The sequence below is a fragment of the Sorex fumeus genome, unplaced genomic scaffold, assembly GCF_029834395.1.
Source record: "Sorex fumeus unplaced genomic scaffold, SorFum_2.1 ptg000126l, whole genome shotgun sequence".
Taxonomy (NCBI): Eukaryota; Metazoa; Chordata; class Mammalia; order Eulipotyphla; family Soricidae; genus Sorex; species Sorex fumeus.
Genome location: NW_026606183.1, coordinates 2,496,133 through 2,510,286, shown reverse-complemented (window position 1 = coordinate 2,510,286; position 14,154 = coordinate 2,496,133). Strand labels below are relative to the sequence as shown.

The 14,154-nt window shown below is 38.6% G+C and overlaps 1 protein-coding gene across 5 annotated transcripts in view; it reads right to left on the bottom strand.

The window, feature by feature from the left end:
- The window catches only part of AUTS2 (activator of transcription and developmental regulator AUTS2), a 1,241,040-nt gene that overhangs the window by 886,764 nt on the left and 340,122 nt on the right, over nt 1-14,154 (bottom strand). For all 5 annotated transcript variants that reach the window (XM_056137725.1, XM_056137727.1, XM_056137726.1 and 2 more), the window contains exon 2: nt 8,389-8,601. In XM_056137725.1, coding sequence (XP_055993700.1) covers nt 8,389-8,601 — 213 coding nt within the window. The remainder of the gene's footprint in view (nt 1-8,388; nt 8,602-14,154) is intronic.

Below are 14,154 nucleotides of genomic sequence, written 5' to 3'. Positions count from 1 at the left end.
AAAGGATAACTGGAAAGATCCTGTGCTGGGTAGACAGCTCCTGCATAAGGGACACAGGCCTCATATGTGCAGGGACCTGAGTTCCCTACCAGGCATTAAATGCCTCAACCCCTGTCCTCTGCAAGCACAACTGGTATGGCCTTGCGGTTTCTTAGCAACACTGGGCCCAAGTGGCCCTAGCACTGAATTCTCTGGCCTGGTTAACTAAATATCACTGGACGTGACCACTGAACTCACTGGGCAGTGTTTGGAAGTCCCCATTGCAAAATAACAGGCAGCTCTGATAGGTCTTTTCCACATTTTTGAAGATTAATGCTGGCATCATATTCCCAAGTGTGTAAATATTTAAAAGAGTTATTTCAAAAATTCCATTCTGTCTGCTAAGCATAAAACTGTCAGTGTTTGGACCAATAGGCAATGCTCAAGAATTTATTTATAATACTGATGTAGGCTCTTTTGAACATCGTTAGGACCCAGCAGTGGCTCACTTGGATTTAAGCAGTTCAATCACTAAAGCAGAGCAGTCCTAATGGGATTGATGGTTAACTAAATCAAGGGATGTGTTACCAAGGACCCCTCAAAGTTTAAGGGTCTCTCTAAAAGCAATCTTCAGTCCTACTTAAACAACAAAGATAATTTAATATGGCTTTGTATGATAGTTATCACTAGAGCATTCATGAGAAAACCCCCAATGTAGTAGAACTGCACTTATATTCATATTCAATTAAAAATAGCATTTCTAAGTGCTTTCCTTGTTCACTATAAGGTTTCTCTTAAAAACTATTTTGTGAATTTGACAAAAATACTTACAAAATCGAACATTTCAGAAATGCTAGTTTTTTAGCTAAAAACTCTGAAATCAAAATATAAATCACAAACCTATAGCTCATGGTAAGAAAATGGGACAAAAAGTATGTTGTCCAAGTCCAACCAGATCCATAATTCTCTTCTTTTCTGATTTTACCTAGTGTCTAAAATTACATTCAACAGAACTGAATCATATAAAATGGGCTATGGATAGAAAAGTTAGATGCAAGAACTTGAATATACTATCTCAAAATTCTAGATATTAGATAATCATCTACTACACAGTAACTGCATGAACAGAGTGGAAGGGGTTAATGACATCTGTTAAAAAGCTAAAATATATGAAGACGTTAATAGATTTACAGAAGAAACTTACAGTCATGCAGATTTAAACACACTTAAAGAGAACCACACACACACAGGTGGGCAGATGGCTTGGTTTCCAGCCCAGTGAGTGCAAATTTGGCTCTCTGGAAAGGATAAAATACTGCCTATGCACATATACAGAATCTTCAAATGCATTTGGATTTTCCTCCTTAAAAAATTACAAATTGGGTATCAAGCTATCCAACAGTTCTCTAGTAGCATTTACCACAGTGTTTGTCTGTGCCTGCCTTTAAAGCCCACCCACAATTTCATTTTCAATTAGCAGCTCCTCGAAAGGCAGTAATGAAAGCAGTTGCTAAAGAGCATTCAGATGTCACTGTAAGACTGCAAACCCAAACTGTAAATAGCACATTGTGAGTCGCCTGTCACCACCATCAACTCCCACGGGAATCTAATAACACATGGCTATCACAACCATCTGCTCAATTCCCCACCAACACCACCGCAAATCATATAGCCACATAACCATCCACCCACTCCCACCTCCCACTCATTACCTATCATGTACAGACTTGTGTAGGGGTAGAATAACTGTGATCGAGATTAGAATGCAGAACACAGAGGCTCATTTTAGGCTCCGTATATATGCAGATGATACTGTACCATCAGAAAAGATACAAACAAAAGTCATTACTAGAAAATGTAGTTTTTCATAAAGGCAGTTATGTTTACTATTAACAAGTTATCAAAAATGTAATGAATGGCTAAATATCATAAACAGAAAAGAATGGCCCCATATACTTTAATCACTAGGACTTTAGAAATTTACAGCCCATAAACTTGATAATAACTCTTATTGCTTTGCTTTGCTTTTTCAATTTGTTTTTGTTTGAGGGGCACATCCGGCAGTGTTTAGGGGTTATTGGTTCCTGGAGGTACTTGGAGGATTATATGTGGTACGAGGTCAGACACATGCAAGGTACATGCCCTCCCCTCTTTTCCCCGACCCTCCTACACACATCCAAATTCACTCTCCAGCCCCTTCATTGTGTTTTTTAAGTCCTCTAACAATAGATGGGATTTAAAAGACCCTTAATAACATATTGCAAATACACAGACACAATAAATTCTTAATACAAGATTAGTTGAATGTCATGGTTTCATGGAATAATTTCAAAGGCTTCAGGATCATGCAAGATGGGTTATGCCCATTTTTCAAATGCTATGATATTTCATATTCTACACATTTTCTCTCAGGAGGGTTTATTTTATGAGGTGGTAATCAATATTCTCTATATATTCTATGTAGAATGCATATGTAGTACATAAATAATATAATGCAGACTATATCCTACCTATAACTCTATAAAATTAAAATGCACTTTGCCAAATTTTATACTTTTAATCTACAATTTTTACTAAATTTCAATTTCCATATGTCTATACATATATACACACATATAATCAATTGAGATAAAATGTATTCCTGTCCATTTTATTCCAAACATCTGTCTCATTCAAGTCAACTGATACTTATCCATTTTTAGATACGTAATGCTCAATTTCGTAAATAGCTTTGATATGCTCCGTCTCATTCAAAATTGGTGGATTATATCCCAGACAATGAGATACAAAATTGAAATTCTAGAAATCAAGGAATAAACTCACTTCTTTCAACTGTCCAAACTTCATTCATAAACTTCCTTTGAATACTTAAGAACTAAATATTCAACTATTTTCAGAGATACACCTAAACTGGGGTTCCTTGATAATAAATGTAAAAACTGTTACAAGAATGGTTATAAAAAAAACTGTTTTCTACCCTGAAAATCATCTTTTCTTCTGGACTTTTGTTCTTATTTCTTATTCTTATTTGGTTTAGGCAAAGGGGTGGGTGAGCTTAAGTAATGAAAACATAAAAATAAAAAATTGTGTTATATCTCGGAATAAACTTTTAAGTGGCTATACAATCTTGGAAAAATAAATGAAAGCTCAATTAATACATAAACCTAGATATTTGAAGTATGTATTGAAAATTATTTAACTATGGCTTACATTCTTTGATACTAGCTCAGAGTACCATTGGCCATTATAACAAATACATTTGTGAAAAAGCACAAAGCAAAGTATGTATTACTATCCACTGTAATCCCTAATTATATTAGTGTTTCAAATGCTCTGATCTCCAGAAACCTTCAGACTCTAGAGCCAAATAAATACATGTGATTTTCACCTGAATTTCCATCCCAAACTAATTAGCAGACTTCATTACTATGACTGCAACTGGATATGTTTAATCAAAGCTTTCCTTTATATAGCATCCTTTGAAAGCTAACTTTTACCAGTAACAGATGTCACAGAGAACTCCTTAGATAATCTGGCTCAGTCCCACAGAAATAAAGGGTCAATCTCTACAAGTAAACACTCTCAATAAGCAGAAATATATTGCTCTATCTGGATGAGTAGGAAAAAAAAGTGCTTTAAAAGTTGGACACCAGCATTTACTACAATTAAGGCTAGCCAGAAGTATCAATAGAGCGGATGTGAAAAACAGCTCTAAAAACATCTGTAATTTTAAAGGCATGGCTCTTACCAGTCCCTCATCATCTTAGAAATCAGCATACATTTTTAGATCTGTAATGTTCAATTTTTTAATAGCACTGATATCAACAATATCAGCTGCAAACCTTCTACCCAGTTTGATGTTACTGTCCTAAATTTTACTCTTTTGGGGGGTGGGGGGACGTCACAGTCACACCTGGTGATGCACAGGGTTTACTCCTGGCTCTGCATTCAGGAATTACCCCTGGAGGTGCTCAGGGGACCATATGGGATGCTGGGAATCAAACCCAGGTTGGCCGTGTGCAAGGCAAATGCCCTACCTGCTGTGCTATTGCTCCAGCCCCACTGTCCTAAATTTTAATAGGGAGCAAATTTCCAATTTTTATAAGCAAATTCTATGCAGATAAACTTATATGAAGATCTTAAAGTCAGAGGTCCTATTCACCATTAAGATTAGAGTTCTGGCATGAAATTAACAACATGTGGGCTCTTAACCTTCAGATAAGAGGGAGACTCTAAAATTATTTTATGTTCTTTCGTGGTGGCTCTTAGAAGAGTTCATGTAGTCTAAAGATGGCTCCTACTTCACTTATTTATGCTAGCTCCCTCCTGTTCAGCTCATACTACAACACCAAGAGAAAGGACAGAAAATGGAGACTTAGAAATGCCCACTCAGAGCCAAATTGGAGCATACCATTAATCTCAGTAACTTTTCCTCATTGCTTACTTGTAAAAGTTAGACATAGAAATATGAGAGAAAACTGCACTCAATGCCCAAGAATGGGTTAAGGTTTCCAAATTCTTCTGAGGAAGTCATAATTTGGCCAGCAGTTTTGATGACACATGACTCCACTGGGTTTTTCAGAGGTTTCACCATAACTTAGTCCCTCAATTAGAGAATAAAGAATGTGCTTTCTTTTTTCTACTCAAAAATCTAAGAAGGAGCAGGTAAGAGTGATAACTCTCACCTGAAGAAAAAAAAAAGGAGTCAAAACATCCTTTTAATATGATGTCTGGTAGCAAATAGTTCTGTTTAAGATAAATATATCTGGGGGGGAGGGAAGTCAGAAAGACACATAGTCTTTCATATAAAAGTTTATGTGTTCATATTTGTATTTCTTTAAAAAGTTTCCATATTTTAAAAAATTCCTTTGGAAGTTAGAAAGTGTTCAAATCTGTGACCAGATAGTGTGGGGTTTGCCTGCTATGCAGCTGATCCTGGTTTGATACCCCCATACGGCAGTGAGTACCTAAGCATAGAGCCAGGAATAAGCTGCGTGAGCACCTCGTGAGGGCCCCATTCATTCCCACCCCCTAAAATAAGTGTAAGAGTTTGCTATATAAAAACGTAGAACCACTTACAAGACAGTTGTCAGATCACTGTCTTCTGAGGCAGTATTTTACTTAAAAACATAATTTAACAAATAAGTTTCATGAGGGTGGTTAACTGCAAGTTAAAAAAAGCTTTCATTTAATAGCATGGATAAACATCATGAGAATTGAGGTTTTATAATCAGGCAGGAGAAGGAAAAGTGGTTTGGTTTTAGAACTACATATTTCTTTTATAAAAGTGTGTAATTACACTTTCACAGTAAAAAGATTAGTTGCCTCCAACAGACTCCCAGGGAGAAAAAATCGTATTATTCCCTCTCCACTAAGGAATAACATCTTCCCATAATGGGAAGAAAAATATGCATTAAGTTGCCTGCTCAGGAAGTACCATTTCCTAATAAGATGTAAACCGAACCTACTCTTACCAAGTTAAAAACAAAGACTAAAGTTTTCACCTCCTACTGCCTTCTTTCATCTATATTTCTTCAGATTAGAACTCCCTCAGTATGAGGACCTAAACAATGATGTAATTATTTAGAAATTCTCTCCTAGTTCTCATCAAGGTTCTACCCTCCCAGGCAAGATGGTCAGATTCATTTACTTTATCTGATAAAGGAAAAGGCAGGAGGGAGGATTATAATGTGCAGTAGGGCATTTGCCTTGCACACAGCCAACATGGCCGACCCAAGTTCGATTCCTCCGCCCCTCTCAGAGAGCCTGGCAAGCTACTGAGAGTATCTTGCCCGCACGGCAGAGCCTGGCAAGCTCCCCGTGACGTATTCGATATGCCAAATACAGTAACAACAAAGTCTCCAATGGAGACGTTACTGGGCCCGCTCGAGAAAATCGATGAACAACGGGAGGACAGTGACTTGACAGTGACAGACATCTAACAGGATAGGAAAGTCATCTCAAACATAGTTAGCACAAACCTTTGAATATCTATAATGATCATAAAATAATGTGTTACCTGTTAGCAATCATCACAGGACAGATGGCTCTTGTCAAACAAGTAGGCTGACACACCACTAGCTCGGCTTTTCTCTCCACAAGGGATGTATCTCTCTCCTTACAAGTCTATCAATTTTGACCTCAAAATTGAATGACTTACAGACCTTCTTGTGCACATTTTGGAAATATTACATAACTATATATTCATTAAGCAAAAGAATCAAGAAACTCAGAGGAAACAGCACAAAGTTACACAGAGGACTGGAAGTAGAGAGTGGTTAAGGGCTTCCTAAAAGCATATCTTCTTTTCTAAATACAGCAGAAAAGCTTTATCTCAATTACCAACTTCTGCTTATCCTCATATTAAAAAAATTTAACACTTGGATGGTATATTTTAGCACCAAGTTAAATTTTTTTAAAAAAACACTTGGCAAAAAAACCCTCTTAGATGGTCCAAAGATACGATTCTTCTTCATGATTTGAAAAGAGTGAGTTAAACTATTGCTTTTCTGATTCTCTTCCTAAAACATGGTAGCTTTGATTGGTAAACCGCAGATTAACCAACTGAACCAAAAGCTAATTTAATTTGAGAATATAATCCTTAAACTTTGAGAGTCATAAGATTTTTCAATAGAGGACAAAAACAGCAGAATTTCAGGGAAACAACAGAAAAACAAAACAACAACAACAAAAAATCCCTACCCTATTGGAAGAGAAAGCATGGGGAAGGTGGCTTTTATACTACCACCATTCATCACCAGAAGTTCCTGTGGTGCTTTCCTCACCAGAGAAACATCATCTTTCATAGAGCATATAGTCCATTCTCCTTCACCCCAATCCCTGCCCAAAACTTAGATGAACAGCTGTATAAATATGTACAGTCAAATATGAGTGTTTTCAAACACTCCAAATTTTTCTATGCTCTATGAACTCAAGAATTTATACTGTTTCTTCTTCTGCCAAAAATCATTCCAAAAACAAAAAATCCAGTAACAAAAATTTCATCTTACATTATTTTTAGCAAACCTTGTAGACCCCACCTCCATCCTATGATCTGTGTCTTCATGCCTAACCTTTGTCTAATGCAAGAGAAGCGAAATAATAAGGAAAACAGAGAATTATTCAAATTGAAGCCTAAACCATGGCTATGGTCCTCAATTCTAATTAGTCTAATAAAGTCATGTTCTATTTGAGTCCCAAGACTCCCATCTATAAAACAGCCAAAACAGCATCCACTAACCAGATGTTTTGTAAGAATTACCTATTATGTAAGGCAAGCTCCATTGCTGAATGACTGTTACACAGCATGCACTAGATAAATGTGTCTAGATCTGCCCCCTCTGCAGAGAAACATCTGTGAACTGGAAATCACTGATCCCCTTCTAATTAGAAGCACCTGCTCTGGGAACCCACTCCCTTCCTCTATTTCCATTAAGTGAGAGTCAATCCAGTCCAGCGATCTAATAAAAAAAAAAACAACAACTTAGAACACAAGTAACTCCTCATGATGTAAGGCCTCCAGATTAGTGCATAAAAATTGCTATCAACAGCTTTTCTTATTATTAATCTATTTAATTTGGGAATTTCCACAGGCAGGTAAAGGTAAAGGTAAAGGCCCTCCCGTTGATCGTCGATTTGCTCGAGCGGGCCCAGTAACGTCTCCATCGGAGACTTTGTTGTTACTGTGTCTGGCATATCAAATACTCTCGGTAGCTTGCCGGGCTCTCCGAGAGGGGCGGAGGAATCGAACTCGGGTCGGCCATGTTGGCCGCGTGTAAGGCGAATGCCCTACCCGCTGTGCTATCGCTCCAGCCCTCCACAGGAGGACTCCAAAAATACTAAGCACACTATTTTCCTGTGGATCACTTAAACCCGAGTATTAAAAGACTATAAAGCCTCATTACCAAACTTACATGGAACAAGAACGAAGAAACCAACAGCAATTAATTTTGTCACCACTGCTCTCACACATGCCGCAGTATTTAAACTTCCCTGGAAACATCCATTGCTTTCACAAAGACAACCATCTTTAGCACCTCTAAACTTTGAAATTCAGAGTAGATGTGAGGAAACATACTTATTCCAATCATGAAGACATCTCCACCAGTCTACAATCCAGTCTACTCTGAACTACTAAGATTACGGTCAGATCTCCCCTGAACGCCTCTAAACATCAAGCTTTGCTACTATGCAGCAGTCAAGAGACTTTAGTATCATGCTAAAATTTTGAATTATAATGAAAACATTATGGTCAGCGTTAATGTGTACTTTCAGAGGTAACAGAGTCCTCCAGGATCTCACCAAGAGTAGTATCTTCTCCACCTATCAGAAAGAACCACAAAGGGGCAGACGTCTAAAGGAGAAGGTATTCTGAAGCCACAGGAAAAAAACCAATGCATGCATCCTCACCTGTCTGAATCCCTTCGGTATTTTCTTTCTCTTCCCCAGGTGTTGGCAGAGATTGCGATCATTTTCTCGGTCTGAGCTGTAGTGGCGTGGGTGGCTGAGCCTGCTCTTCTTGGAGTGAAAGGACAAGCCATTGGTAAGTGCTTCTCGTTTCTTCTTGGTCAAAGGGGTCTGGCGTTTCTCCACTCGTTCCTGAGGCTTAAGTGCTACATCTTTCTGTAAAAAAGAAAAGGGAAGTGGTGGTTAAATAGATATCTAAAGTTATACTCAAAATATATACTTAGGAGGCCCGAGAGACAGTACAAAACATAGGGTGTGTTTGTGTCTGTCTGTGATTCTGTGTCTGTGTGTCTATATACAAATATGTATATACACAATGTATATATGAATATACATACACATGAACACATAGACACATATACATGTACATATACATATACATATACATATACATATACATATACATGGGAGTGGGGGTGCTAACTGGGGTTCCTGGAAGGAGGGAAGTAAGACGGGAAAGTAGAATATTCTAGTATCTAAAACTTAAAACATGAACTCAATCTTTCTGTTTGGCTAATGCAAAGTCTGAAAAATATTCTTAGAAGAAAACTTAACAAAGAACAAAATTATAGTCCAGTAAAAGTGATTTCATAGGTGCACGAGGCTGTATTTTCATTTAGTTCTTTGCTGTTTCTAACACACATGACATTCCCCAATATGATTCAATAAGCTCATTTGCCAAGTTGGTACATCAATTATACTTCAGAAAATGGTAGTAAGAGAATGCAAGTTTCAATAAAATAGGATAAAACTGAATACAGCAGGAACAGGTGGATATGAGTCAAGAAGAATAAAAATGTCAATCCACTGACAACTGTGTTTGTGCGACGCACTGCATATTTTAGCAAATTCATTTTAGTCTTAGTTCCCACTTCTTTGCAAAAATCTAACAATATTTCTTCAACAAGATAAACAGCAACTTTTCACATATTCCTGAAAAGGTCCAAGCAAAAAGTAATGCAACAAGGAAAACATAAAACACATTATATTCAAAGTGGCAAAATACAAAGAGACAGAATACTGAAAGCAACAAGATCAAAAAAGGAGCTTACATACAAAAGAGATCTGATAAAATGTACTTCAGTCCTATCAAATGAGTCGCTATGAGCCAGAATAGTATGGAAGGAACTCCTACAAAAACTTACTAATAAAATAAATACCTAACCAAGAATACTATACCTAGCTAGATTAGAATTTGGATTTGAAGGAATGATACAGAACTTTATAAATAGGCAACAGCTTAGGAAAATCATAGCCTTGAAGCCAACTTTGGAGCTTCTCTTTAAAAAAATCTAGCATATTTTAATTTTTTTAAAAAAATTATCTTATTTGTATAGAGTTGTTCATGATGATTTATTACATTCAATATTCCAACACCAATCCCCCACCATTACACCTTCCTACCACCATCACTTCCAATTGCCCCAACCAACACCCAAACTTGCCTCAATAGCAGGCCCTACATAACTTATTTTGTGTTGAAGTCTGACCAGAGTCATAAGGAAGTTCTGGGGATGCTGCCTTAAAAACAAAACCGTGTCATAGCTGCAAACAGCTAGGAACTCTGAGTGAACTGGGTTGGGGTCAGCATGTCCCAGTGCAGCCACTTTTTGTTAGAGATTAACTGTGCTATGCTTGGATAAAAGTTAAACAAATACCTTACTGGACTATTATGTAAACTTGCATAGATTTTGCTGTGGAATATATGGGAAGTGAAGTAAAGATTTACAAGGTGGTCTGATTTACTTCATCGGAAGTTTGTGTATCATTGGGCTACAAAATAATATGTGCATTAGGTGTTTTAATCTTATGTATATTGATCTTATGTACTGTGAGGCATGCTAGATGTTTTGACATTAACCCAATAAAAGGGAGCTGCAAAAGTCAATCAGTGCTCCAGACTGATCAGTCAATCAAGAACTAACAATTTTGTATTGCCTGTTATGAATAATTTGCCAAAAATTATCAAAAAATATTTCCCTAGAAGAAAGTGCGTGAAGATTGTTGGAACTCACCCTGGAGCAATCAAGCCCTTGCATAAGAGACAACCTACATATTGTTACAGGTTAAACTTTTTGTGTTAATATTTTCTTAATCAAGTTTGGTGGCCTTCTGCTTTCCATCCCATCCAATGTGGTGTTCTACTCATGATATATCAAGGCATAAGAGTATGATATGTCAGAATTCTAAAATTTTGAATGGGGTGATTTAGCTGAATTTACATTTTTAACTGGATGATGACTTTGGGGTCAGGAGGCATTTCTGCAGATTGATGATCTCTTTCAAGATTTATTTGTGAGTTTCTGGATCATGGCCTGACTGAATAATTAGCTTATAGGGAGACAAAGGTAATTCATGGGCATAACTTCCAGGCTCCCAGAAGAACAGGGAAATTGGGGAAGGCTGCCCATTTCCAATTCTGTGAGAGCCTGGAGATTTTGGTCACAAAACCCACATACCTGAGTTTTTCAACAGATTCATTACTGGATAAGGCTTGTCTTGACCCTGTGTAGTCTGGCTGTGAGCATGGCAGATATTCGGTTATGGCGGTCTTTGAATTCAAGGTATTTGTTTGGAAGGGTAGTAGGCTCACCAGTCCCCGTCTGGGGTGTCCCAGATGAAACAAAAAAGCTTATCTTTTTTATTTTTTTCCCTTAAATTTTTATTAGTGAAACACCATGAGGCACAGTTGTAGACTTACAAATTTTTGTGCTTGGGTTTCAGTTATACAATGATCGAATACCCATCCCTCCACCAGTGCCCATTCTCCACTACCAGCAGTCCCAGTATCCCTCCCACTCCCCATCCCTCCATCCCACCCTACCATGGTGGCAGGGCTTTCCCTTTTGTTACCTCTCTCCTTTTGAGTGTTGTGGTTTGCAAAAGAGACATTGAGTGGCAATCTTGTTCCTATAGTTTACTCTCATCATGCATTTCCCATCCTAAGAGGAACCTCCCAACACCCTTTATTTGGTGCTCCCTTCTCTATCTGAGCTGCCTTTTCCCCTAGCGTGTGCAACTGTCCTTAAAGCCATGGAGTAATCCTCCTGGTACTTATCTCAGCTATTCTTGGGTGTTAGTCTCCTATTTTGTTACTTTATGTTACCCAGATGAATGCAATCTTTCTATGTCTATCCCTCTCTTTCTGACTCATTTCACTTAGCATGATACTTTCCATGTAGTACCACTTGTATGTAAATTTCATGACTTCATCCTTTCTGACAGCTACATAGTATTCCATTGTGTAAATGTACTAAAGCTTCAAAAAAGCTTATCTTAAGGACAGGACAAATTTCCCAACATGTCAGTACTCTTCAATATACTGGCTCAGCTCTTCACACGCTACCTGTCTGAATGCAAGATTCCATCCCAATGGAAAACCAGCAGTACTGTACTACTGTACAAGAAGGGAGACATCCACGAAATTGGCAACTATTGCCCAATCTGCCTATTGTCTGTCATCTACAAGCTGTTCACTCGAATCATCCTGAATAGGACTGGCAGAACACTAGATGAAGGACAACCATGCGAGCAAGCTGGGTTCCGCAAAGGATTCAGCACGATCGACCATATCCACATGATAACCAAGCTCATTGAGGTTTCTCGGGAGTTCAAGATGCCACTCTGTCTAACGTTCATTGATTTAAAGAAAGCCTTTGATTCTGTTGAGATGGAAGCAGTCATCGAAGCCCTAGCCAAACACAGGGTTCAAACTTGATATATCACGATCTTCTGTGAGCTGTATTACAGATTCACTACCAGGATCTCATCATTCTACAGGGAAGTGATCACTGACATCAAGAGAAAGGTCCGGCAGGGTGATACCATTTCACCAAAACTCTTCAGTGCCACCCTCGATAATGTCATGCAATGAGTAGAATGTGAAGGAATGGAGTGAAGATTGATGGTCGGCAATTACACCACCTCTGCTTTGCTGATGACATTGTTTTAATAACACCAAACATTAGCCAAGAAGCACAAATGCTGGCCGACTTTGACCGTGAGTGTGGAAAGGTCAAACTTCGACTGAATCTCACGAGGATAATGTTTGTGAGAAACAGTTTTGTTCCTGACGTTCCATTCGCTCTCAATGGAACGAACATCTCCGAATGCAACAGTTACGTGTACCTAGGTCAAGAAGTCAACATGACAAATGACCTGGCACCTGAGTTGCGCAGGAGGAAGAGAATGGCTTGTAACACCTTTAAGAGCGTGGAAGAAATAGTTGAGAGGACGAAGAACCTCCGGCTCTGGGCACATCTTTTCGATTCCACTGTTCTTCCTGCATTAACATATGCCTCAGAGACCTGGGCCCTATGAAAACAGGATGAGAACGCTATTCGGGTCTCCCAGAGAAGAATCAAAAGAGCTATGCTTGAAGTATCATGCTTCACTCAAATGAGAGAAAGAATCCCGCGTTCCAACCTCCATCAATGATCAAGAATCAGTGAAGCGGTCTCATTTGCCAAGGTGTCGAATATCAGATGGGCTGGACAAGTAATGAGATTTAGAGAGGACCCCTGGACTAGAGGTTACCGACTGGATTCCATGGGGCATCAAAAGACCACGTGGCCGCCTACCTGCAAGATGGTCAGACTTCTTCGTCAAGACCCTGAACGATTGGTTTGATGCTCTTTGTGTCCCTAGAATGAGCAGACGCCATTGGGCTACACTAGCACATGACAGGGACGAATGGAGACATTACCGGTGCCCACTCAAGCAAAGCGATGAGTAACGGGATGTCAAATGATCAAGTGGCATTGTTATGGCACTCATGGTCCCTATGGTTGCCCTCTACTGGAGTAAGAAAGGTATGTTGATTCCTAGCTTGCTAAGAGACTTAATTCATTTTCAATAATGAATTAATATCTTATTTAAACTGGTTTAAATCACTTAATCATCAAAAATTGACTTACTATATTTTGACAATTTTATTTGCGAATCCTTTAAATATCATAAAGGCAAGGAGCACTGTAGCACTGTCTTCCTGTTGTTCATCAATTTGCTTGAGCAGGCCCAGTAACACTGTGAGACTTGCTGTTTCTGTGTTTGGCATATCGAATACATCACAGACAAGTAATATGAAATAAATGTGTTATATTCATGACAACAGGATAAGCTGGAAGATGGGAAAGTATTGGGGATATTGGTGCTGGAACTGGTGTTGGAACACAGTATGCCTGAAAAAAAGGCCTATTATGAAGAACTTTGTAAATCGATGTGATAACGATTTTTTTTAAATAGGGAAGAGGGCTAACTGAACAGTTCACTACAGATGATCAAGACAACATATCACCTAACACTTGTGAGGATGAATTTACACTTTAAAAACCCAGTGACAAGTTCAGGTATGGAGAAAATCAAAACCTTATTCATTGTTGATGGAAATATTGTCTAACCCTGATGGAAAACATCATGAATATTTTTTAAATATTAAAAGTGGGGTCAGGGGCTGGAGAGATAGCACAGCAGGAGGGCATTTGCCTTGCACACGGCCGACCGGGGGTTCGATTCCCAGCATCCCATATGGTCCCCTGAACACTGCCAGGAGTAACTCCTGAGTACAGAGCCAGGAGTAACCCCTGTGCATTGCTGGGTATGACCCAAAAAGCAAAAAAAAAAAAAAAGTGGGGTCAGAAACTGTATGAAAAGAGAGAAACTGTACACTTGCCTGGCATGCAGCTGCAGTGACGACTATAGCTCAAATCG